The sequence below is a fragment of the Neolamprologus multifasciatus genome, chromosome 7 (genome assembly GCF_963576455.1).
Source record: "Neolamprologus multifasciatus chromosome 7, fNeoMul1.2, whole genome shotgun sequence".
Classification (NCBI taxonomy): Eukaryota; Metazoa; Chordata; class Actinopteri; order Cichliformes; family Cichlidae; genus Neolamprologus; species Neolamprologus multifasciatus.
The window spans coordinates 13,859,579-13,883,753 of record NC_140445.1 but is presented as its reverse complement, the minus strand read 5'-3'; the positions used below and the strand labels follow the sequence as shown (position 1 = coordinate 13,883,753).

Here is a 24,175-nt window from a genome sequence, read left to right as displayed (position 1 = left end):
AACAGCTGGCCCTCCTCTCCTTTCGACTGGTTGTGTGTGAGACTTTAAATCATCAAACTGTAAATTATAAATTTTAAATTGTTACTGATCCCTTTACCCCTTGTCCTAAAGTGTATATTATTTTCTTACTCTTCTTATATTTATTGTCTGTTTACTTGCACTGCTGTAACTGGAGCCACGTTGTCTCGTCTCTCTAAATACTGTACTGTACTGTATGTAGCGGAGATGACAATAAAGTTTACTTTGACTTCAGCAGCGAGCAGGCGCACCGAGGACTCTCGCGCTCACTTTTCGCGTATAGAATTTCGAAAAAGCATCAGTGCAAATTATAAGTCTGTATCATGATGTCTGGTCTTTTCGTGTTTGTTGGTTTGTTTTTATTTTGTTTTTATTTTGTTTTATTTTGCGAGCTGGTAGATGCTGCTCCAGCCAGAGAATCCCCCGCAGCCCCGCCCTCTCCCAGCTCCCAGCAAATGGGCGATAGAAAACCGATCGGTGCCTATGCCATTCCCACTATGCATGACGTCGGGGCAGCATGAGTATGAGGAATTTTTTATTTTTTTATTTTTTTTTGCCGATGCCCGTGATGCCTCCCCCCACCACGATGCCGCCCCGGGCAACCGCCCGTGTCACCCGTATCAAAAACCACTACTGCCCACCCAGGCAATGCAGTGATTAAGTTCGCAGATGATACCACCATGGTGGGGCTCATCTCTGGAGGCGATGAGACAACATACAGCGCTGAGGTTCAGAGGCTGTCGGATTAGTGTGCAGACAACAACCTGGACCTCAATACAACCAAGACAAAAGAACTGGTAGTCGACTTCAGAAGGAGGAAATCTGAGCTGCAGCCTGTCAGCATCAATAGGGGAGTGTGTGAAAAGGGTGTCCAGTTTCAAGTTCCTGGGTGTGCACATAGACACACACCTCCAATGGAGCTCAAATACCTCAGCGGTTTTAAAGAAGGCCAACAGCTCCTCCACTTTCTGAGAATCCTCAGAAAAATGGAGCTGAAGAAGGAGCTGCTGATTGTCTTCTGCTCCATTGAAAGTGTGCTGACATACCGCATCTGTGTATGGTTCTCCAGCTGCACCATGGCACACAAAAAGGAACTTCAGTCATCAATATGGCCCAAAAAATCATTGGACATCCTCTTCCCTCCCTGAAGGACCTGTACAGCACTCGCTGTCTCAAGAGGACACGCAGCATCCTACGGGACTGGACACACCTGGGACACCGGGTGTTTAAGCTGCTGATGTCTGGCAGGAGATTCAGCTACTGATGTTGGGGACAAACAGACTTAAGCACAGCTTTTACAACAGGGTAATAGCCAGGGCCGTGCAGAGACGTTTAAAAGGGTGGGTGCTCAAAGTTAAAAAGGGGCACATTGAACCAGGCTGAATAACAACAACACACGTTCATCAAGAATCTAATATGGGCAACAAGGCAAAGCAAACGTAGCCGATGTTTTACCTGATGGGTACAACGTTGCGGTTGAGGGGTTGCTGCTGCTCCTGCTGCTGATAGTGCTGGAGGGCAGGGCTGTGTTGATCTGAGAATGTAGACATTAAAAAGTCCATAGGAGAGATGGTAGCTGATTAAACAAGTGTTATGAGATAATAACAAAATGCAAAGATTGGTGACAGCGCTTGGAACCATAAGGCAACAAAAAACTGAGAAATAATTTAGGCTCTGCCTGTGAATCACTCTTTGCTTCTCTTCTTCCTTCCATCCCATCATTTCATATATCACTCTCCACTTGCTGTCTATCTGAGAACAAGGCACAACTTGCTATTGCAATAAACTATAATTTAATTATCCACACCTAACAACTCTTGCACTTAATCTATAATAAAATGACGACAGAAAAATGTTATAGCACTGCCTTTAGTAGGCTCACACAGCTCCTACTGTTTCCTCCTCATGTCCTTACCAGGCATGTCTGGACAATGTTATATCATGAGTAATAATTAAAAAAAAAAATCCATATACATAAAACACACACATGCACGCACACACAGTGACATTTTAGACCTTCTTCAGAATATTGTATATACTATGGGCATCACGGTGCTGATCCAGAATCCTTACATTATTATTTATTACTAGAGCTACAATAATAAAGCAATGAGGAGGGGGAAGTAATAAATATAAAATAATGTATTTATGATGATTCCATTTGTTTCACTATCCACTCTGTGCAGGGCAAAGCTTATGACATCTTTAAACTGTAGAGATACAATGATTTTACTGCTGTAAAATCCAAATTTTGTCTTATTTAAAATATAAATCTACTATAATCTGCTTCTTAATGTATGTTCTTTAAAATACAGCGTGTTTTTTTAATATATTATAATTATAATAATGCATAATTATGTGGACATGCATATTAGATCGTTTTTTAGTGAAATATAATCCCTCCAGAAAGGCAGGAAAAGCCCGGAAAGTTACTTTAAAACTAAATATGTTCTAAATACTTTAAAACTAAATATGTTCCCTAAAACGGTGGACAGAGCTGCAGACCCATGACAGCCTTACACAGGTAGCCAGCAGCTATGACCAGCACTACTTGTGCAGTTAATAAAAGGACAGGTAATGTTTGTCGCGCTGTTGCACACACAGCACGCTCATTTGTTTCAGTTCGTCAGTTGAAACAAGACACCTTACCAACGTGTACGTAATAAGCTAATACTGTGTGCTGTAGACTACAGTGTACGCTGTACACCTACTTACTGGTTTTGTCGCATCAGTGTCTGTGTCTCTGAGTTAATTTGTGTTTCTCCTACAGCTCGCAAAAAATCCACGTGCTCTTTGTGAGCTCGTTCCCGGCTCGTAACCAGCGCGTTCTGCCGTCAAGGGCGATCATTGGTTAAATGTGATCATGTGACTGATGCAAGCCAGATCCTTTTATTTAGCAAAACTGTGATTAATAGTTAAATATTATTGTTGAGGGGCACAGACAGGACTCCGCACGCCCACACACATAAAAAAATAATAATAATTTTAAAAAAAAAAAAGTTGCCTCAACAAAAGGGCACTCTAGGCACCCATCAGGAAAGGGGCGGGTGCTTAAGCCCCTCTAGCCCCCCCCCCCCATACACACACACACACACACGTGCCTGGTAATAGCCATAATCAGTGCGAACAATCGAAGTAGTAGAGCAGGGGATCCAGGAGGCAGTTCAGACTTTCCAAACACAGAAACACCAGAGTGCGTAACAGCCATCGGGTGCCTCCTAGCTCTTCTTGGGTCCTTTGTTTAATTGCAGGTAGTGTGCAAGCAGTAGACAGTTTGTAGGCATAAAGCACAGCAAAAATATCACCAGCACAGATAAAGTCATTGTCACTGCTCTTCTTCTCCTATGTGATGTTTCTGGAACATCATGTTGGTCTCTGCTCAATGACCTGATTACTTTGGTGTAAGATACCACTGTGATGAGCAGAGGCAGGAAGAAGAGGAGGCAGCAGAGAGTGATGAAGTAGGTATTTTGCCAGATAATATTTTCTGTGGCGTGGACATCATGGCAGGTGGTGATGTTCAACTCATTAATGTTATAAGTCTGGACAGAAGTAACGAGAGGCAATGAACCAGCGAAAGATAACACCCACATGGTTATACAGGTTAGAACTGCAGTTTGTGAGCTCCTCCAAGCAATAGAGTCCACGGGATAAACTACAACAAAAAGACGGTCCACACTGATGCAAGCTATGAGAAAAACAGAACAATACATATTCCAGCAAAAGGCAGCAGTAACTACACTGCACATGGACGGGCAGGGCTGGACTGGGACAAAAAATCGGCCCGGGCATTTTGACTAGAGATCGGCCCACCAGGTATTATAGGAAAAACCATAAAGCCTTTGAATGAAAACAAACACTGTTGTCACAGTGATTGTGGCTCAAAGAGTTGTCAGTTCCTCTTGTAACCGGAAGGTTGCCAGTTCGAGCCCTGGCTCAGACAGTCTTGGTTGTTGTGTCTTTGGGCAAGACACTTCACCTACCTCTACAATACTAATGATAGTAGGCTCTCCCAGAATCAGCTAGCTAGCAGATACAGTACTTCCATAATGAATGAATTGGGTATGACAGAGGAGAAAAAGAAAAATGGGGATGTCCAGCTTTTATAAAAATTGGCATTGTTTTGTTCCGAGAATTCAGGATAAAAACAGCAGCAGCTGACAATCACAGTGTATGACCTGAAATTTTTGTTCTACATCGCCACTGGTGAGGGAACCAGCCTGTCCTCAGCAATGGCAGGCCTGCTGCATCTCACAACTGCAGAACTGAGTACCCAGGGAATATTTCCAAATATTTCCAGATCAGTTAGTTTAGGTGACATTAAAAAAATACCTTTTTCAATTGACTTTAATCCAAACATCAAAAATTTTCTTTGGCTGATCATAGATAAATCAACAAATTGCCCATTTCATCACCAATGTACTCATCATCATTTTTTAACAGTGTAATGGACAGTTTTCTTACCGTTATTGCCTGTGTGGGAGACAGCACACGTACATAACAGAACCAATAAAAAAGTTGACACTGAAAACTTTCTGCAGGTGAGAAAAAAAGTAGCTAAATTAGATAGCGGAACAAAGCCAACACTTTGCTGTTATTCTCTTCACGTTCCTTTATGTATATGATTCCATGCCTCTCCTGCTCCCATTCATCATCAAGAAAGATATAAGTGGATATAAATGTGTAATCTGTTCGAAATGCACCCCTCCACACCAATCAGAGTGGTTTGCACATAGAGATGTTACACTCTTTTCTCATTTCACAGTTGCACATCATTTCCTCTCCTCACGTTTTAGTTCCTCCCACCAGGGAGTAGCAGAGGCACCAATAAACAGATAGATGAAAAACAAGTAGAGACAACAGCCATTTACTGAAGTGAATCCTTGGAGTGGACAAGCTGTACTTACACTACATTAACATAAATGTGTTTTCCATTGGCCATGTAGCCACCGACAACAAAGATTTAGCTAACAGGCTAACATGACTGGGACTTCTGTATTCAATGATAACCAGAGGTGGGTCGAGTATCCAAAAATTGTACTCAAATAAGAGTAAAAAAGTACTTGGTGAAAAGACTACTCAAGTAGTAAGTAACTGTTTGAAATGTCCGATTTATTTTTTAAATAAATGCTATCAGACAAACAAAAATAAATAAATATACAAATTTTAGTATTTTCCAACAGGAATATATGTAAAACGATCAACAAAATAAGGCACAACAATTCTAATTTCCAGATTTCAGTTTTTCCACAACATAAAGCTTTTTTCACCATTACCTACAGTAAATAATATAAATATATAAACAGTGCAAAAAATTTCTAGTGACAAGATATGCTGTAAATGTTATATTCATTTTTGCTCCAAATGGCACAGCAGCCTCAGAGAAAACATTAGAACGAGGCAACTTCAACATACAAGGCAGCTCAGTTTACCATAAATTGTATGGGTGAGCATTTATTTCTGCATATTTAGCAAAAATGTGCCATTTCTTCACTCAGTGAAGTGATGGTTAAGCTTCAGCAGCAGTTTGCTCTCAAGGTTCTTTCTGTGAAGCTGTAACCGTTTAGCAGTGAACAGGAGTCCTGCCTGACTAAGAAGTCCTTCACAAGCTCCAGATGCATGAAGAGCTGTATTGATTCTGATCGACAGCTTCTTGATGTGAGGAACATCCCCCAAGAACCCGAAGAGGAGAGTCCTGGCCCCTAGCCCTGCCAGTGTAGCAGAAATGATGATGGATGATGATGGCAGCAGCAGCCGTTCTTCTCTGGGCGAGTAGCTTAATGTTGTTCGTGTGTAATTTACGTTGAGTAGGCTGACCACGTTATTACATTTATGCACGTAAGGTGAACTAGCAAACACCGTCGTAGTTACATGCGGCTGTCTTCTTGTTTGATGGCAGATACTCCCTTCACCCTGGCCAAAAAGGCTAAAATGACCAAAGAAAAAGTGGGAAACAGCTAAACATGAGAGGTTTTTGGACAAAGTTTGTTTTTTCCATGGTTTAAGCATTGCTTCCAGCCAAGAGTGATGCCATAAATCCCTATAGCTGCAGAAAAGGCTAACATTGTTATCTTTTTACAAAAAAACAGCTGAACATGAGAGGTTTTTGGACCAATTTTGTGTTCTTCATTCTTTAAGCACCGGTTCGAGCACCGTTTAAGCACCGGCACTGTTTCAAAAGAACCGGTTTGGTACTGGTATCAGATTAAACCTAAACGATACCCATCCCTAGATAACAGGCAACCCACGTGCCGTAGATGTGCTTGGTGTGAGGTCTCGCAGCAAGCTATCAAATACGGCGCATTTCTCGGCTTTTAACAAAATGCTATAAGTCTCCAGGTGTTTCATCAGATTCAAGGAGTTACCTCCTTTGCACAGTATCACCTTAAAGCACTTGTTGCAGGCTGCTGAGTTTGCATCTTTTGCTGTGAAGTACAGCCAGACTTTGACCGCTTCGCCTTGGGCATTGTTAATCTGTAACTCTGCTCTAAAAGAACGTACGTACCTGGGCCCGTGTACTACGCTCGCAAAGGTAAAATGATTGGCTAGAATCCAAAGTGCATGACAGCTCAGTAAAAAAAAAAGCACCGAAATAAAGCACCGAAATGTGCGCTGCTTTTCGGTCTGGTTACTACCGTTTATGTCAGAACCGGTGCCATCCCTACTCGTTACTACCCACCTCTGATGACAACATACTGTAGATTGTAATAAACTCAAAATGTTGATATAAATAAGTGCTGCACAAATGGTTAGGCACTAATGGAACCTAGGAAATTTGTGTCTCGATGTGAAATCTCCTGAGAATCTTATCCATTAGCTGGGAAATGTAGATCATCTGCTTAGAATCAATCACTTTGGGCAATTAAGCTGAGTGTTATATTACTGACCAAAGTTTCCTGAAGACTATACATTTACAAACTTTATCTCCTCGGGGGTAAATGACTGGCAACATGGCTTTAATAGTCACATTCAACTGCCAGCTTGGTAATAAAGTTAAAATGTCAAAAAATATAAAAAAGTAAAAAATATCCATTAACATGTTTTATCTTTATTATTTGTGTTTTGTAATGCAAAAGAGTACATTATCACCACAATAGATTTCCTGGTATCTTGTGAGTTTGTGTTTATTATCATAAACTGTGCTCCTTGTACCTTCAACTGTAGCAGCTTTCTCTCTCCCTCTGTCACCTGGCTGGAACTCATTATGGGTTTCTGCTTTTGGCCTGCACATCTGTAGGATGGTGAACACCTGCGTCTCATTAGCCTCCCATTATTTAAAGGGAAGAAGCGAGGCTACTCGTCGCTGGATCGTTGTTTGACTCGTGTCAGTGAAACCCTGGCTTACAGACTGCTTGCATAGCTCTCGTGGATTGTGCTAATTCACCTTCTCTTTGTGTATAGAAAACCTGGTCCCATTCTTTGTGGATACTTGAGTGTGAGTGAGAGGAGAGTTGCTGATAAAGCGTTGTGTGTGACAGAAGAGGAGTGAGTGTGTTTTTCCCCATTCCTGTCAACAGGGTCCCACGCTTGAGTCCTCTAGTTTACCGTAACAGATGTGATCCCAAATTCCAGTGTGGTTTCCTTGTTTTTTTGCTTTGTTTCCTCTGTACTTGACCATCAAAATTATAAATATGTATTAATTGTTATTACTTATAACCCAGCAGAGAAATAAGAGCCTCAACTGACTCTCCTGTTGTTGATAGTAATGTAGCACTACTTGTTGGAGAGAATAGGACAGGCAGTGTTGCTGGGTCCACTTTAAAAAAAAATGTAATGTTTAATCTAACATTTCTGTACAGCTGGATTTCAGGATTGGTCTCTATCATTCAGATGACTATCACCAGGAGTCATCTGAAGGTCTCACAGGCCTTTTGAGCTATTACCAGGTGAACTCCCAACGATGTACTAACCAGGCACAACCTTGCTTAGCTTCCGTAATCAGTGGAGATCAGGTATGCTCACGGTATCATGGCCATAATATCCATATGGTTATGCAGAGAAGAAATGCCAGTGTAAATACATGACACCTGTGACTTTTTTGTCTTTATATTAGTTTGCTATTTTCCCCTATGAGGAATCAAATTCTTCTCATAGATCTGATTGTTGTGAAATTACAGTACTTTTCAAAAGGTCCTGAGTAAGCCCTCATTTCTATAAATTTTGGTTTCAAGGAGCCAGATTTTTTTTTGTCATTTTATAGTTAATATCATTTATAGTTCTTCTGGCCTTGTGCAAAACTATGGACATTGGCTGCTTTTTTTTTTCTTTCCATTTTCAGTGCAGTCATTGCACCCGTTTCCCTGAAACTACTCAGGGTGGCTGCCAAGAAGCCATTTTTAAGAAAGGGAAACAGGGAGAAGGGTTACATCTCCTGGGTTTAGGTGTGGCTTGCCCCTCTGGGGGCGGGGGTACCTCGACCTGGGATAGAAAGTATGTTTGGGGAGTGCGACTGTCTGTGCAGTGTCTTTTTGTGTCTGTCTACACGTTGGGTGAGTGCCCAGTATTTGGTTGTGTATATGGGGTGGGAATGCACGTTTGTGTCCACGTGCGCCTGTTCGTCTGTGTCTATATGTCAGGTTGGGTCTTAGACTCAACCTCTCTGGGTACAGAGGCTGGGCCCCTTCGCGGGGATGGGATGCCCTCAGGCCTCTGGGCCTGAAGCTCGGTCCTCTCTGGCACAGCTGGCTGCCGGCGGAGAACGCGGGCACGCCACTGCAACCCCCTCTGGCCTCTGCTCCGTAGCTGCTGAGTGACCTCTCGTTTAGGGCTTTACTCAGCTCTTCCCAGCAGGGTGGCACGGGTTCCCCCCCTTTTGGTGGTCCTCCTCGGGTCCTTGTACTCTGGGGCCTCTGGATATCTGGGGCCTGGATCTCCTCCATACCTGCTTCATACCCTGGGGGACGGGACTATGGCTCCCCACACTCCCTAGCAGATCGTTACATGGCGAAACCTTTGGAATACAAGCATGCTGATCCACACAGATGTGCACACAGGTGTACACACGGGTGTACACACGGGTGTTCACAGACGCGGACTACACCTTTCTTGGCTGCTGCCTCAAAGCACATTGTGCACTGTCTATCTTGCATGCTGCACAATATAATATTTAATATTTAGTATCTACTGTTATCTACTGCTAGCTAGTTTATTGTGATGGTGCTGTTTTTATTATGTTGCTCTTTTTTTTGTTTGCTTTCTCTTCTGTTTTTTTTTTCTCCATACAGGTGATCCAGGTGTTTTGTTTTTCTTTCTTTCTTCCCCCCTTTCTCACCGTCTCTTCTCCCCTCTGGTTTTCTTTCTCTCCCTCTCTTTCTTTCATTCTTTCTCCCTGTCCTATCCCCCAGTCATATCTGTCCCGTTTGTAGCAACCGAAAATAAAATAAATTCATAATTATAATAAAGGTCAATCAAATGGACCAATATGGCAAGGCCATGATGATCCACTTGGTAAAATAAATCCGCTTTGCATCTTTCTTGGCCTTAAGACAACAATTCTGATGGCTAAAGACAAAAAGAAAAAAGAAAAAAAAGAAAGGGAAACAGGGAGAAAAGATTGAGGTATGCCAGATTACACAGAAACTAAACTAAAAGTCAGAAGGTTTTGTCAATACATAGTTTGTGGCTGCATTTTAGCCAGTCGTATTGGGCAGCACGGTGGGACGCACAGCAACAAAGTCCTGAGTTCAATTCCACCATAAGGCGGGGGGTCTTTCTGTGTGCAGTTTGCATGTCCTCCCTGTGTTTGCGTGGGTTCTCTCCGGGTACTTTGGCTTCCTCCCACCGTCCAAAGAGGAGTTAGTGGAGATAGGTCAATTTATTATGTGAATGCGGGAGTGAGAGCGAATGGTTGTCTGTCCCTGTGTGTTAGCCCTGCGACAGACTGTCGAGGGTGTACCCTGCCTCTTGCCCTATGACAGCTGGGATAGGCTCCAGCGCCCCCCACGACCCTGAAAAGGACAAGCAAATGGATGGATGGTGTTGGGGATCTTGTCAAACATTGATTGAATTATGAACGTAGTCCCATTCATACAAGACCATCTGGGAAGTATCTTATTGGCAATTGATTTATTTTTCAGCATGGTAATTACCCAAATATATTGCCAATACATTTAAAGCATACCCAGATAGAAAAAAAAAAAAAAAACACAAAATAGATCACTATCACTCACTTATGGGCCTCCCTGGAGCCCACACCTCAACATTATGGAAGCATCTTGACAGAGAAAAAAAACAAAAGGAAGCTAAAGAAGAGCTGTGGACTGTCCTTCAAATCTGTTTTGCCTTATGTAATATATTTTCATGCTCCTTTACACATATTTCCCATTTTACTAGGAAAATATAAAGCATATAAAGGAGTTACCCAAAACTGTATTTTATAGGAAAACAGTAGGTGAGTGATAGTTCCTGTGGGTTTTGTATAATTGTGCTCATCACTTCAAAATTACACATGTCATGCTGATAATGGAAACTGTTTAAATGTCCACTTTGACCAGTAAATCTATCAGCAGTAACAGCTATTTCTTGTTTTGTTTTAAATATTTGGCTACATCCACCCACACCTCTGAATGAAAGGTGAGCCAAAAGGAATATAGAACTGCCTACTGGAGAGAAAAGGACATTGGTGTAGTAGGATGAACTGACACTCATCAATGCACACTCTCACCAACAGAGGGAGGCATGAAACAAACTATGAAGGGCTTTAAAATTATAGATGGCATTGAGACATGCTTGTAGTGTGAGTCAAAATATTTATTCAGTGCAAAAAAATAAATAAAACTGGTATATGTAGTAAAAACAAAAAGTCATAAGTAACTGCTTTTCACTGGTTATATATAAACACTTTAAAACTACCAAACAGTTAAAAAAATGGATTGGAATAATACTTACAGAACAGTGAGCCTTTATATATAGGGTGCATAAAAATAATAGTATTTCATTTCAGTGTAGCTCTAAAAAGCAGTCTTATCTGAACTCCCTTCATCTTTTAAAAGGCATAATTAGGAATCCAAACAAAGCTAAACCCTATATATAGGCTTTAATTGTTGTTGTTTCATAATTTAAAAAAAAAATTACATTTCAGGATTCAATTAAAATGTCAGCTCAGTGAGAGTTAGATGAGTAGTTTCTTATATTGGCTGTCGATGTTTTCTTGGAAAGAATCCACTTTAATTGAAGAGTTTATTTTTGAACTTTCTGTACAGCTGGATTTCAGCATTGGTCTGGTGCTGGATCTGCATGAAGCAGGTAATGAATTACTAATATCATTTCTCTTTGTAACCTTATGACACTTGAGCACGTTGGAGAGTTGTCTCTGGCACTGGGAGGATCCAAAGTAGTAGAGTAGTGGATCTAGGAGGCAGTTCAGACTTCCCAAACACAGAAACACTAGATAGAGTGCGTAAGAGCCATCAGGTGCCTCCTGGCTCTTCTCGGTGTTAATCTGCAGGTAGTGTGCAAGCAGCAGACAGTTTGTAGGCATGAAACACAGGACAAATATCAACAGAACTGTCAAAACCATCACTATTGCTCTTTTCCTTTTGTGTGAGCTTCCAGGGAGCCTTTTTTGGAGTTTGCTCAGCGACCAGATGACTCGAGTGTAGGACACCACTGTGATGAGCAGAGGCAGGAAGAAGAGGAGGCAGCAGAGAGTGACGAAGTATGTCTTTAACCAGACGATCTTATCTGTGGAGTGGACATCATGGCAGGTAGTGATGTTCAACTCACTGATGTGAAAAGTCTGGTCCGATGTAACAAGAGGCACAGAGCCAGTCAAGGATAACACCCACATGGTTATGCAGGCTATGACTGTGTTCCTTGGCCTCCTCCAAGCCAGAGAGTCAATGGGATAAACTACAGCAAGCAGACGGTCCACACTGATGCAAGCTATGAGAAGAACAGAACAATACATGTTCCAGTAAAAGGCAGCAGTGACCACACGGCACATGGACGGGCCAAATTTCCAGTCGTTGCCTTCAAAGTGGTAGGAGATCTTGAAGGGGAGCATCAGTGCAAAGAGAAGATCGGCTAAGGACAGGTTCAGCATATAGATTGCAGCTGGCTTCTTAGGACGGATCCCCCGAGCAAAGGCCAGCAGAGCACAGATGTTAATTGGCACACTGATGGAGCAGACCAGCGTGTAGAAGGAAGGTAAAAGGATGGTGGACACAGGGCCAGTTAGAAACATCAGGGCCTGTTCTGAAAGTCCTTTTCTGTCCTTGGGACCATTTGAAGAACGATTTAATGTGCCGTTATCATCATAATCTATTGGCTCATCCGTCACTGACTGGCGTAAGGCATACAAAAAGCCCCTTCCGTGTGGAGCAGCTGGAGAAAGAGAGAAGGGGGGGGAGGGGGAGGGGGGAAACAGTCCGATCAAAGGTAAAGGAAATGGAAAAGTTTTGGCTAATCCAACAGGAAGATTACAATCTTCATTTGGTATCAAACAGTTTAACAAACAAACATATACCACATTTTACTAAGTCCAGATTATGCATTTCTAATTTAACTACCTTAATATCGGTTTTGTCCATTAAAGAAAAATCTATTTCAATTTTAACAATACTTACCAAATTTAAAATCGCTAATTAAATCATTCGTTAAAAACTTAAAAAGTGCTCTTAATTGCTACTGTTTTATTACTTCAGCTTGGAAGGGAAAACACTTCTTCAATGACTTTAAAATAAAATTAAAAAAAAAAAAAACATCAATTTTATGCCTACTAAATGTAGCTAAATCAACACATAACATTTCCAGTGAAAGTTTTTTAAACAGTGTGCAGGGAATGCCAGAGTTTTAAACATAGTAGAAAGTTTTCTTACTTGCGTTTTCTCTTGCGTAGGCAGCACCGAAACACGACACAAGGCACAGAGAAACTAACAAAGACATCGGAAGCATTCTGCTCACCGGTGAAAAATAAAACCACTAAACGAGAATAAATTGATTAAATGCGCGACGTTAATACTCTCCTTTCCCAGTCGAACCAGAGTTCTTCTGCTGCCGCTCTTCTACAGAAGCACGTCAAATGTGGCTTGTTTACGCCCAAATTTCGGCTGGTCAGATCCTATCGCGCCCCTCCACCAATCAGAGAGGTCTGTTCCCAGACACATTCCTGTGCTGTGATGTCACCTTTCCAGTCACACAGCAAGGTCAAGATCTAACCAAAGACATGCGAGCAGCACCGACCCCTCCCCCCCGCGCCCCCAAACCTCGTCAACAAATTAAGACTGTTTTAATGATGTAAAGAGACAGTTCATAGATTTTTGTCTATTTTAAATAAAAAAAAAACAAACAAACAATTTTTTTAAGTTCTCTAATGAAACCTTTTACCTGTCGTTTTAACACACGATGAAAAACAAAATTAGAGTGAGACAGGGCTTATAACATAGCATATTTCAAAGAAAAAGGCACAATGTGTTTCAAATGGCACATTTAAAACAGTGTGGGTTCTTTTTGTTTGTTTGTTTTCTTTAGACAGTGAAGTTAGATGAGCCTCATGCTTTTTTTTTTATTGTAAAGCAAAAACTCTCCTCTCAACCCAGGAAGCGTGACTAACACTGAAAGTTGTGTCCTTTTTCCGGACAGCACATTGAACTCTGCCTAAGAGCTGCATTCTATTTGATGAGTAATAAGAAACAATGATAATGAACCACAGTAACCTAGTAGTGAAGGGGCCAGTGGCGGTCCTAGCCTGTTTGGTGCCCTGGGCGAACACTCCCTTTGGCGTTTACTTTGACTTTTTATAAAGTTTACTTTGACTTCAGCAGCAAGCAGGTGCACCGAGGGCTCTCGCGCTCACTTTTCGTGTATAGAATTTCGAAAAAACATCTGTATCATGATGTCTGGTGTTTTCGTGTTTGTTGGTTTGTTTTTATTTAGTTTTATTTTGTGAGTTGGTTATTAGATGCTGCTCCAGCCGGTCAGAGAATCACTTGCGCCGCAAGCAGCAGCAGGCGCACCTCACAAACGAAGGGCGCCCTTACTCCCAGCAAATGGGCGATAGAAACCCGATCGGCGCCTGTGACATTCCCAATATGCGCTGGCATGACGTCGGGGCAGCATGAGTACGAGCATTTTTTTTTTTTTTGCCGATGCCCGTGATGCCGCCCCCCACCAAGATGCCGCCCCCCACCACGATGCCGCCCCGGGCAACCGCCCGTGTCGCCCGTATCTAAAACCGCTACTGGAAGGGACAACAACAACAATTTATTTATCACCACTTTAAACTGATCTTTCTTTCAGCTAAACATGAAACAGATTTTCTGTTCTTGGGATGTAAACATCCAGCAACACATTTCAAAGTATTAACTTCTGGGAAAATGCCTTGGAATAAACACTTTTGTTTGAAGTGATTTAACTTATCCCTGCAGACTCTTAACTGCTTCCTTTGTTTGTGACAGAGGGCAAATGGAAAGCTCTATAGGGTCATTAATTTTGGAGCAAATATATTTTCAGACAACAAAAGCCAAACTTTTTTTCCCTTTTCTTCTTTTCATTTTTTTAACCCTTTGTGATGAGATAAGATGTTGCCATTACTTAAATTGATCTCCAGATTTTTTCCCTTTTTTGTCTGTGTCCTTACATTTTTGTTTACTTGCTTATGTAAACTGTTTATCCAGATTGCAATTGCCTGTCTTTCCAGGAAATTACATGACCATGGCACTTCCCATTGGTGAAAATGACCAAGAGACAACCAACACAATAACCAATCATACAAGTTAAAGTAATGGGAGTTTTTATATACATGTATCTGCTTTATAAAAGTCTATATTTATGAAGTGCTGGGATGAGAACAGAGGACAGTAAAACCACCAAAACGAAAGGCACCTTCGCCTTGAAATGTGCTGATTACTTTTTCTCTGTGTATGAGGAAAAGAGACTTCCTGAGGGAGGGATGGGAGTAGGGATTGTCAGCAGCTGGACTTTTTCGCCTTGCTTTTCGCTTTTGGTTTTTGCTTTCATGCTTTTATATTCACTCAAACTCAGAGAGGCAGACTAAACCCATTTCCTCCCAAAAATATTGGTCACAATGAATTGTTTCTTATTTAAACATTCTTACATATTTAAACATAAAATCTCTTTCTGCATTGGTGTATGTTACCTAAAGCAATAGTTTAACATTTCGGGATAAGTAAATTTGCTTTCTTGCTGAAGGTACATATCTTGCACAACTATAAAGACCCAACCAGCTTTATGCTTTCCAGCATAAAGACTGGAAAGCAGGAAGTATATCTATTTATTTATTTATTTTTATTTGGGGGTGGGTGGGGGGGGGGCTTTTTATGGTTTTATTTTTGATAGGGACAGCGAAGACTGACAGGAAAGTGGAGGAAAGAGAGAGGGGAAGACATGCAGCAAATAGCCGTGGGTCGGACTTGAACCTAGACCGCCTGGCCGCTTTCATAAAGTCCACATATATCGCCTATCTATACCAGAAAACCTCATTAATTATAGCCTACATTATTTTCTTCATTAGGACTTCCCTACAAAAAAATAAAAAATAACCTGGAATCTCCGCCTGCCTGCCAGTAGCCCCTCTGAATCTCCAGCCTTAGTCCAGTATTGACAACTCCCTCCAATGCCATTTCCTAGTTCATATCAATACAGACATCAAGCATGATTTTGTCCTGTTGAAATTTGAGGTTTTTTTCAAGGTAAAACAGCCAGTGCCAGCAGCAACTTATCATATTTCTTGCATTGCTGACAATAGGGAGATTACATGGAAAGAAGTGGGTCTGCATATAGATAGTTAAAGCTTTTTTATATTTATTGTGTTCCTCTTGTATGCCTTAGTGCATGACGATTAATCGTTGCAAAACCTAAGGTATTTCAGTCATGATTCACAAGGTATTGATCGTGTTACAGTTTTCATAGTCAAGCCTTCAGTTCTTGGGGTGGGGCAAAAAACCTGAGCAGTACTGGCAGCAAGTGTGTATTCTGGTGAATTCCACATGTTGTAATCATAATGCTGTAAACTGAACTTTCTCATGACTTCCTCAGAGTGACTTGGCCATTCTTTAACATATATAAATAACAAATAATAACTCGTAACAGAAAATTGGTTGGCTAAATGAAAGTCACAGTATTTACACAAATGTATTGAAGACACATAACATTTGATTTTCACCAAGAAGAAGCAGAATTTGAAGTTGATTATTTTGTTGATGTTATCTAGAAACTTCTACATACACGATACCACAAAACCACTTGACTCAGGGTCCATAATGAAACATGATGAAGTCCCAAGCAAGCTATGTTAGTTAGTCCCTGTTATGACACTTGAAATTCAACACAGCATTGCAGAATATAATTATATCCCTTGAAGGATGATTAATATACTTTAGGTAGCGCATTAGTGTTACTGCATTAGTATAGTATTTTTGTACGAGGGTATCTTCTGAAATGAATGTCTACTTTTTGAACTGCTAAATGCTCCACTTTGCTCTCTAGACACTCCCCAAGTTAGCTGCTCTAGTGTTGGACAGGAAGGAAACATTATGCTTTCAAATACTTTTTTATTTCTTGAAACAATGAGTGCTGTGACAGTGTGGGAGAACAATAAAAATGATACTTTAAGGCTCTAGGATTGGGAGTATAATTCTCTGGGTTAATGGCTGCCAGGAACTGTTTTCCTGAACATTTTTGTTGTGAGAAAAAGTACAGTTTGGTATGCACAGTAGAGGACATGTTGTTCCTGCAGCCTGCAAGGCTTGGGGAGTTTCTAAACTAACAAAAGTTCATTCGTGCAAATAGGAGGAGGAAGGATACAGACTGTGGGAGATTAGATCCAGAGCAATGTCACTGCCACGCTTCCTGCTTTCTGTTTTTTTTAGCGCCTGTAACAGCTGAAACAAGTGTCTTAATGTTGAAGACTTTAGCATGTTTTTTTTACTGTTGGCAAGTGAATAGTGTATTACTGTTTTTTTTTTTTTAAATTAATACAGCCATAACAATTTTATGTGCAAATACTCAGATATCTACTTTAGTCTAGTTCCAAGAAATACAGACCATATAAATATATATATGTATATTTGAAGAAATGTAACTGTTGGTGCTTACTTCTTTGAACTGAATTAGAAATAGAACAAATTCATGTAAGTCATTACGACACATCAGCACCTTTGAACAAATAGCATGTTCATGCCAGCCTATGCAACGTATGAGGATTCTTGCACTTGATGCGTTTAAAGTGTATGTGTAAAGGAGTCATAACACTTCATTTGTTCCAGATTTTGTCATGTTACAGCCTTATTCCAAAATGGGTTAAATTTATTTTTCAACTTAAATTCTATGCACAGTACCCAATAATGAATAATGAATGGTGCTAATGAACATGAACATGAACAACAAAATGTGTAAAACTCAGATAATAGGTGAAAGGTGTTATATTGCTAAAACTCCCTGGACGTCAGAGCCATGGGAAGGTACTTGAAGTTGAGGGTGCTGAAGTAAAAGCGTGCATGTGTTGGGTTGGGGGTACTAATTTCTAAGGTATAAAATATATATAATATATTCCATCTGACCCCACTGGACACAGCAGACAAGGCATTTTAAGATACAGCAGTGCAGACACAGAATAATTTTATTTGCGTACAGCTGACTAGAACCCATCTAAATATGGATATTATTTTAGCCAGCCCAAAAACCAGATTTAGACAGCATACAACATACCCAAGAACTCTTTTGCACTAAAGATAGGAATGTGAAATTACTGCTTAATGACATAGGTGGGTGGTTAAAACATAAACTTAATTTCATAATGGAGTTTGACTAAAGTTTTCTCTTGGGATGTTAGGGTGCCATTAAACATGTTCTTTGTTACTTTCTTTTGAATGTTCTTAATTTATGGTTGTAAGGTACATTTACCTAACGTTTCAAACATCCACCACAGGATGGCAACATCGGGAAGAACAATAGTTACTTCTTCCAGATGTTGTCAAGTGCATCTCTGTCTATGTTTTTTTTTTTTTTTTTTGTCCTGTTTGTTTTATTACACTAGACACAGAGTCTGCAGTCCAATCTCTAGAAAATCTTTAAAAACTAATACACCTACTGGTAGAAAAAATAATGAAAGGTCACTGATGAGGGGAGAGGGAGCAAGAGACTGAGAGATGGATTAGGGGCATGGCTGCAGTGATGCAGATGCTGTGCTGGTCCATCGTGGTGAAGAGAGAGCCAAGTATAAAAGATAAGCTCTCAATTAAGCAAGCTAGCTTGATTGCCGCTAATTCTACGATTAATTAACTTTCAGCGTCCATAGGGTCAGAGTTGAGAAGTAATAATGTACAAATGTGTTATACTTAGAATTTGGGGGTATCTGTACTTTACTTGAGTACTTCTTTTTCTCAAATTTTTTTTATGTTTACCCCTTGCATGTTAACACAAATAAGTACTTTCTACTCCTTACATTTTAAAAATGGGCTCGTTACTTCAGCTTCAACCCTTAAAGGGATGTAAGCCATCCTCATACAAGAATGCTACAGTACACAATGTGAAAACATTCCTTCATGGATTACAGTCAGTTACTGCTTTTTCCCATTCTGACAACTCTTTCTGCCAAATATACAGCATAGCCCTACATACACATGTATGTTTATACTTAATTAACCAGCATCCTTAAAAAATGCAGTGTTTTCTTATAACACTAGTTAAAGAAAACTAAATAAATTACAGTAAGACCATTCTGGGAGTTTCAACATCCTGGCCATTCATCCATCCATTTTCTTCCTCTTATCCATGGGCCAAATTGTGGGAAGAGCAGCCTAAGCTTAACAGCCCAGACCTCCATCTCCTTCACTCCTCCCCCCTTCTTTACCTCATATGCGGAAACACTGACACGTTCCCAGCATGATGTAAGCTTATAACCAGCTGTTATTGTTATAGCTGTCAGCTAAGTAGAGGATGAGATAATCCATTATATAAAATTTCAAGCACCTAAGCAATATTCTGTCCTTAGTGTCAAGTACAGAGGACTCCATTCCCTTTTATAAGTTGGAATGAGTGAAGAAGCAGCCAGCGCCCAAAGAAACTCTGGAGAACTATCAATTAAGATAATTTTAAAATATTTACAAGGTAGTCTGGCTATTGGAAGAAATATGTTAAGAAAGAGCTTGAATCCTCTACACAGCACTGTAATATGTGTTTATTGTAACGTTATGTGGTTTGATTCACTGCAATGGCCAATTTGTAAAAAGTACTTTTCATGAAAATCGTTGAAGGTAAATTAAGAATAAGACCATGAACAATTAGTAACACCAGGTCATGTATAGATAAACTTTATCATGAAATTCCTTTGCATAAATATTAATATGTCATGATTATTAGTTTGCTGTAAATAAACCTTTTGTCCTTTTTTGTTTTGTCATATCAGATAAATGTGTCATATCTAACATATTATAGGCTCCAGCCCCCTGTAGCTCTGACAAGGATGAGCGAAAGAGGATGGATGGATACTTTCAGTCACACATTTCAGTATGTTAAGCACAGCTCTTATCATATGGAAGGAACAAGTTAATGTTTTGGCTTCCTGATATTGGTCTCAGTTTGAGTAAAAGGATGTTGATATCATCTCTGCAGTTTGAGATATTTTGAGTAAAAGGATGTTGATATCACCTCTGCATGTTGTGAGTCTGAAAACTGGCATTGCATTGCTGAAACAATTGCACGACTGGAAGGAATGTGTAGAAATGTAGATTTGTACATTTCTATTTGAGAGAGAGAGGAACAAAATATGGGGAAGATACTTGTTTTACTTGTTTTTGCTCTCTGTTTAAGCGGTACACAGCTGAAAAAAGGTAAGAGAATTTTATAAAAATTTAAGAGCAGATTTAAGTGTTTTTTCATGGAAATTGACAGTTAATCTGAAAATTAAACTGCCACAGTTTCATTATTCATATAAAAACACATGATTTTGCCATTGAATGGTTTATTATAGAATGGTTTTGAATAGTTAGCCAAACATTGCCTTGTGCAGCTCTGTCAGTTTGAAAACTTTCCGTATTTTCTGTCATGCATATTCATCTTTGATTTTTCAAGCGCAGAAAAAACAAGCGTGGCACTGAAAACGGTTTTCTATTAACAAAATATATCAGTACATATGTTGGTACAAATATATTTAAAAATCCTTTATATTTTGAATGAACTGCAGTAACTTTCATTTTTGTATTGTTTTGTTGTTTTTGTTGTTTTTTGTTTTTTGCAGGACAAAAGAGACGGAGGGAGCAGAAAAACAGCTCTGAGGTTGTTTTTCCCATGCCCAGAGCATTTAAAGGGGCCCCAGTCATTAACATTCAGCCCTTCGTAAATGGGACTCAGGCTTCCTTTCTAACTTATTCCCCTCCAGCTCTGAACTTGCTCAAAAACAGCACAGTGCGGTACCTCGGTGGTTCTCTGAGCACCCGAGTAATTCCTATTATTTACACGTTGGTGGTTACAGTTGGGATTCCAGCCAACATATGTTTGCTAGTGACTAAAATCCGAAAGGTGTCTTCTGCCATCCTCTACTGCAGCCTGGCTGTCTCCGACCTCTTCCTCCTCCTCTCCCTCTTCTTTAAGGCTCACTACCATTTCCATGGAAACCACTGGGTTCTCGGAGAGACTGCTTGTCGAGTTGTTACGGCATGTTTCTACGGCAATCTCTACTGCTCGGCCATGATGTTGGCTTGCATCAGCACCGAACGCTACCTGGCTGTGGTGTACCCGTTCATGTACAAAAGTATGCCCAAGAGAATGTGTGCTGCCTGGGTGAGCCTGGTTCTGTGGGGGGTGTTTGGTGTCGCCATCATCCCAGAGCTCATCGTCCAGCAGAGCTACTGGCTCCCTCAGCTCAACCGCACAACCTGCCATGATGTGTTGCCCCTGGATCACAGCTCTCATATGTTTCTGCTCTACTATCACCTGATTCTTATTGTCTTATTTCTTATGGTGCCTCTGGTTGTTATAGCGGTGTGTTTTGTCCGAATCATCAACAAGCTCACAAGGTCACATTTTGACTGGATGACGTACATCAAAGCAAGCTCACTGGTGTTTAGTATCTTCCTGGTATGCTTTGTCCCCCCTGGAGTCCTACACTTTGTCCATTATGTCCAACTGTTTGTGGATGGAACAGAAACTTTGTATGTGTACTTTAATGTGGCAGTGTGTTTGTGCTGTGTCCATGCCTGTCTGGATCCCTTCCTTTTCCTTCTCATGTCCAGGGCTGCACACTCTAGGTTTCATTTTAAAATTTTCAAGAGAAAGACATTGAGCAGTGTCTTGTTAACACGTAACACGTAGACTAAGGGTTAGCAATAAGTAATTATGACTTTTTATTTTTGTAGCCAATCATGAGGAAAATGCTTCTCCTTGGTTGCTATCCAAAGAGAAATCAAAAATACCTATTCTATTCATTTAAAACTTGCAGTTTACCTGAACCTGATTTTAACTTTGTTTAGTTTATGCGTGTGTGAGACACATATACAATTGGAAATTAAAAAAGAAAGCACTAACAGGCCAATTTATTAAGTACAACTTACTAGTACTGAAATGGACACCATTTTGCCTCCAGAACTCCTTTAATTCTTCGTGTAATATGTTCAGCAAGGTGCTGAAAACATTCCTCAACAATTTTGCCTATATTGACATGAAAGCATTATGCAGTTGCTACAGATTTCTCAGCAACACATCCATGATGCATGATGTGATTAGCCAAGAAGTTATCTATTGCTATTAAAAACTTTTAACAAATTAATCAACATGAGTGACCTGAATCTTGCTAAGAGTAAACCTAACTTGATAATATACTTGTTTTGTTGCATAAATAATAAAGAAAATATCTGAAACGCTTGCCATTTATTCCAGAAGAGAGTTTTTGTGGCATTTTCTTCTTTTCCCTCCACATTCAAAAGCTATGAAATCACAATAACATGTACGGTTAGCTGCAATGTTGATCCTGGATGAACATTATAGGATGGAATGCCACTGTGTGAAACCATGTGAACTGTAGTCTCAGTTGTACACACAATAAACACTGCTGTGTGATTAGATGTTAAGATAACACATTTATTTTCCAGGCAAGCCCGTATTTCTGATAAACACATTTTTTATCTGTGAAAAATCAGCACACTTAAATTTCCTCTTGCCTACTTTGGCTCTATAACTAGCACATGACGTTTATTTTCTGAGTAATAATACTAAATAAATACAATACTAAAGGCCTTCCTGATGAACACTTCTGATGTCGCGTTGAGGCTCATAGTTTAAAATTTGTACATTAAATTACATGAAAAAGCATAATCTTTCTACATGTTGGTCTATAAATTGTGTTTAAATTGTGAGAGTCACAAAGGCTGTTTGGGGGAACAAGTATATATATATATATATATATATATATATATATATATATATATATATATAGATAGATAGATAAAAAAACACCCAGCACGCCCCTGCGGGCGGTTTATCCTTCAAGCTCGGGTCCTCTACCAGAGGCCTGGGAGCTTGAGGGTCCTGCGCAGTATCTTAGCTGTTCCCAGGACTGCGCTCTTCTGGACAGAGCTCTCCGATGTTAGTCCTGGGATCTGCTGGAGCCACTCGCCTAGCTTGGGAGTCACCGCACCTAGTGCTCCGATTACCACGGGGACCACCGTTACCTTCACCCTCCACATCCTCTCGAGCTCTTCTCTGAGCCCTTGGTATTTCTCCAGCTTCTCGTGTTCCTTCTTCCTGATATTGCTGTCATTCGGAACCGCTACATCGATCACTACGGCCGTCTTCTTCTGTTTGTCTACCACCACTATGTCCGGTTGGTTAGCCACCACCATTTTGTCCGTCTGTATCTGGAAGTCCCACAGGATCTTAGCTCGGTCATTCTCCACCACCCTTGGGGGCATTTCCCATTTTGACCTCGGGACTTCCAGGTTATACTCGGCACAGATGTTCCTGTACACTATGCCGGCCACTTGGTTATGGCGTTCCATGTATGCCTTGCCTGCTAGCATCTTGCACCCTGCTGTTATGTGCTGGATTGTCTCTGGGGCATCTTTACACAGCCTGCACCTGGGGTCTTGCCTGGTGTGATAGACCCCAGCCTCTATGGATCTTGTACTCAGAGCTTGTTCTTGTGCTGCCATGATTAGTGCCTCTGTGCTATCTTTCAGTCCAGCTTTGTCCAGCCACTGGTAGGATTTCTGGATATCAGCCACCTCCTCTATCTGCCGGTGGTACATACCGTGCAGGGGCCTGTCCTTCCATGATGGTTCCTCGTCTCCCTCCTCTTTCTTGGGTTTCTGCTGCCTGAGGTATTCACTGAGCACGCTGTCAGTTGGGGCCATCTTCGTGATGTATTCTTGGATGTTCGTTGTCTCATGCTGGACTGTGGTGCTGACACTCACCAGTCCCCTGCCCCCTTCCTTCCGCTTAGCGTACAGCCTCAGGGTGCTGGACTTGGGGTGAAACCCTCCATGCATGGTAAGGAGCTTTCTTGTCTTTATGTCAGTGGCTTCTATCTCCTCCTTTGGCCAGCCTACTACCCCAGCAGGGTACCTGATCACGGGCAGGGCGTACGTGTTGATGGCCCGGATCTTGTTCTTACCGTTCAACTGACTCCTCAGGACTTGCCTGACCCTCTGCAGGTACTTGATGGTTGCAGCTTTCCTAGCGGCCTCTTCATGGTTCCCATTCGCCTGCGGGATCCCCAGGTACTTGTAACTGTCCTTTATGTCTGCAATGTTGCCTTCTGGTAGTTCAATCCCCTCAGTTCTGACTACCTTCCCTCTCTTTGTTACCATCCGACTACACTTCTCCAGCCCGAATGACATTCCGATGTCATTGCTGTATAGCCTGGTAGTGTGGATCAGTGAATCGATGTCTCGTTCACTCTTGGCATACAGCTTGATGTCATCCATGTACAGGAGGTGGCTGACAACTGCTCCGTTCCGTAGTCGGTATCCGTAGCCAGTCTTGTCAATGATCTCACTGAGGGGGTTCAAGCCTATGCAGAACAGCAGTAGGGACAGAGCATCTCCTTGGTAGATCCCGCACTTGATGGTGACTTGGAGTTGGCCTCTAGTGTTGTACGCCATATCCCCATTGAGTTCCTGATGAAGGCTCTTAGGGTCCCATTGATCTTGTGCCATTCTAGGCATTCCAGTATCCAGCTGTGGGGCATTGAGTCATAGGCCTT

General features: G+C 41.1%; 2 protein-coding genes and 1 pseudogene across 2 annotated transcripts; 1 reads left to right on the top strand and 2 right to left on the bottom strand.

Annotated features, from left to right (window-relative positions):
- Window positions 1–3,118: 3,118 nt before the first annotated feature.
- LOC146513928 (proteinase-activated receptor 1 pseudogene) lies at window positions 3,119–10,962 on the bottom strand (annotated as a pseudogene).
- A 119-nt stretch (window positions 10,963–11,081) lies between these two features.
- Window positions 11,082–13,080, bottom strand: LOC146513927 (proteinase-activated receptor 1-like). The gene is made up of 2 exons (XM_085168067.1): window positions 12,837–13,080; window positions 11,082–12,342 (listed from the first exon to the last, which is right to left on the bottom strand). Exons 1-2 carry the CDS (start codon window positions 12,910–12,912, stop codon window positions 11,129–11,131), a joined length of 1,290 nt encoding a protein of 429 aa, XP_085024193.1. The 5' UTR covers window positions 12,913–13,080; the 3' UTR covers window positions 11,082–11,128.
- Window positions 13,081–15,288: 2,208 nt separating this feature from the next.
- On the top strand, window positions 15,289–22,153 carry LOC146513926 (proteinase-activated receptor 3-like). The gene is made up of 2 exons (XM_085168068.1): window positions 15,289–19,808; window positions 20,216–22,153. The coding sequence occupies exons 1-2, from the start codon at window positions 19,745–19,747 to the stop codon at window positions 21,286–21,288; spliced, it is 1,137 nt and encodes a 378-aa protein (XP_085024194.1). The 5' UTR covers window positions 15,289–19,744; the 3' UTR covers window positions 21,289–22,153.
- The last annotated feature ends 2,022 nt before the right edge of the window (window positions 22,154–24,175 follow it).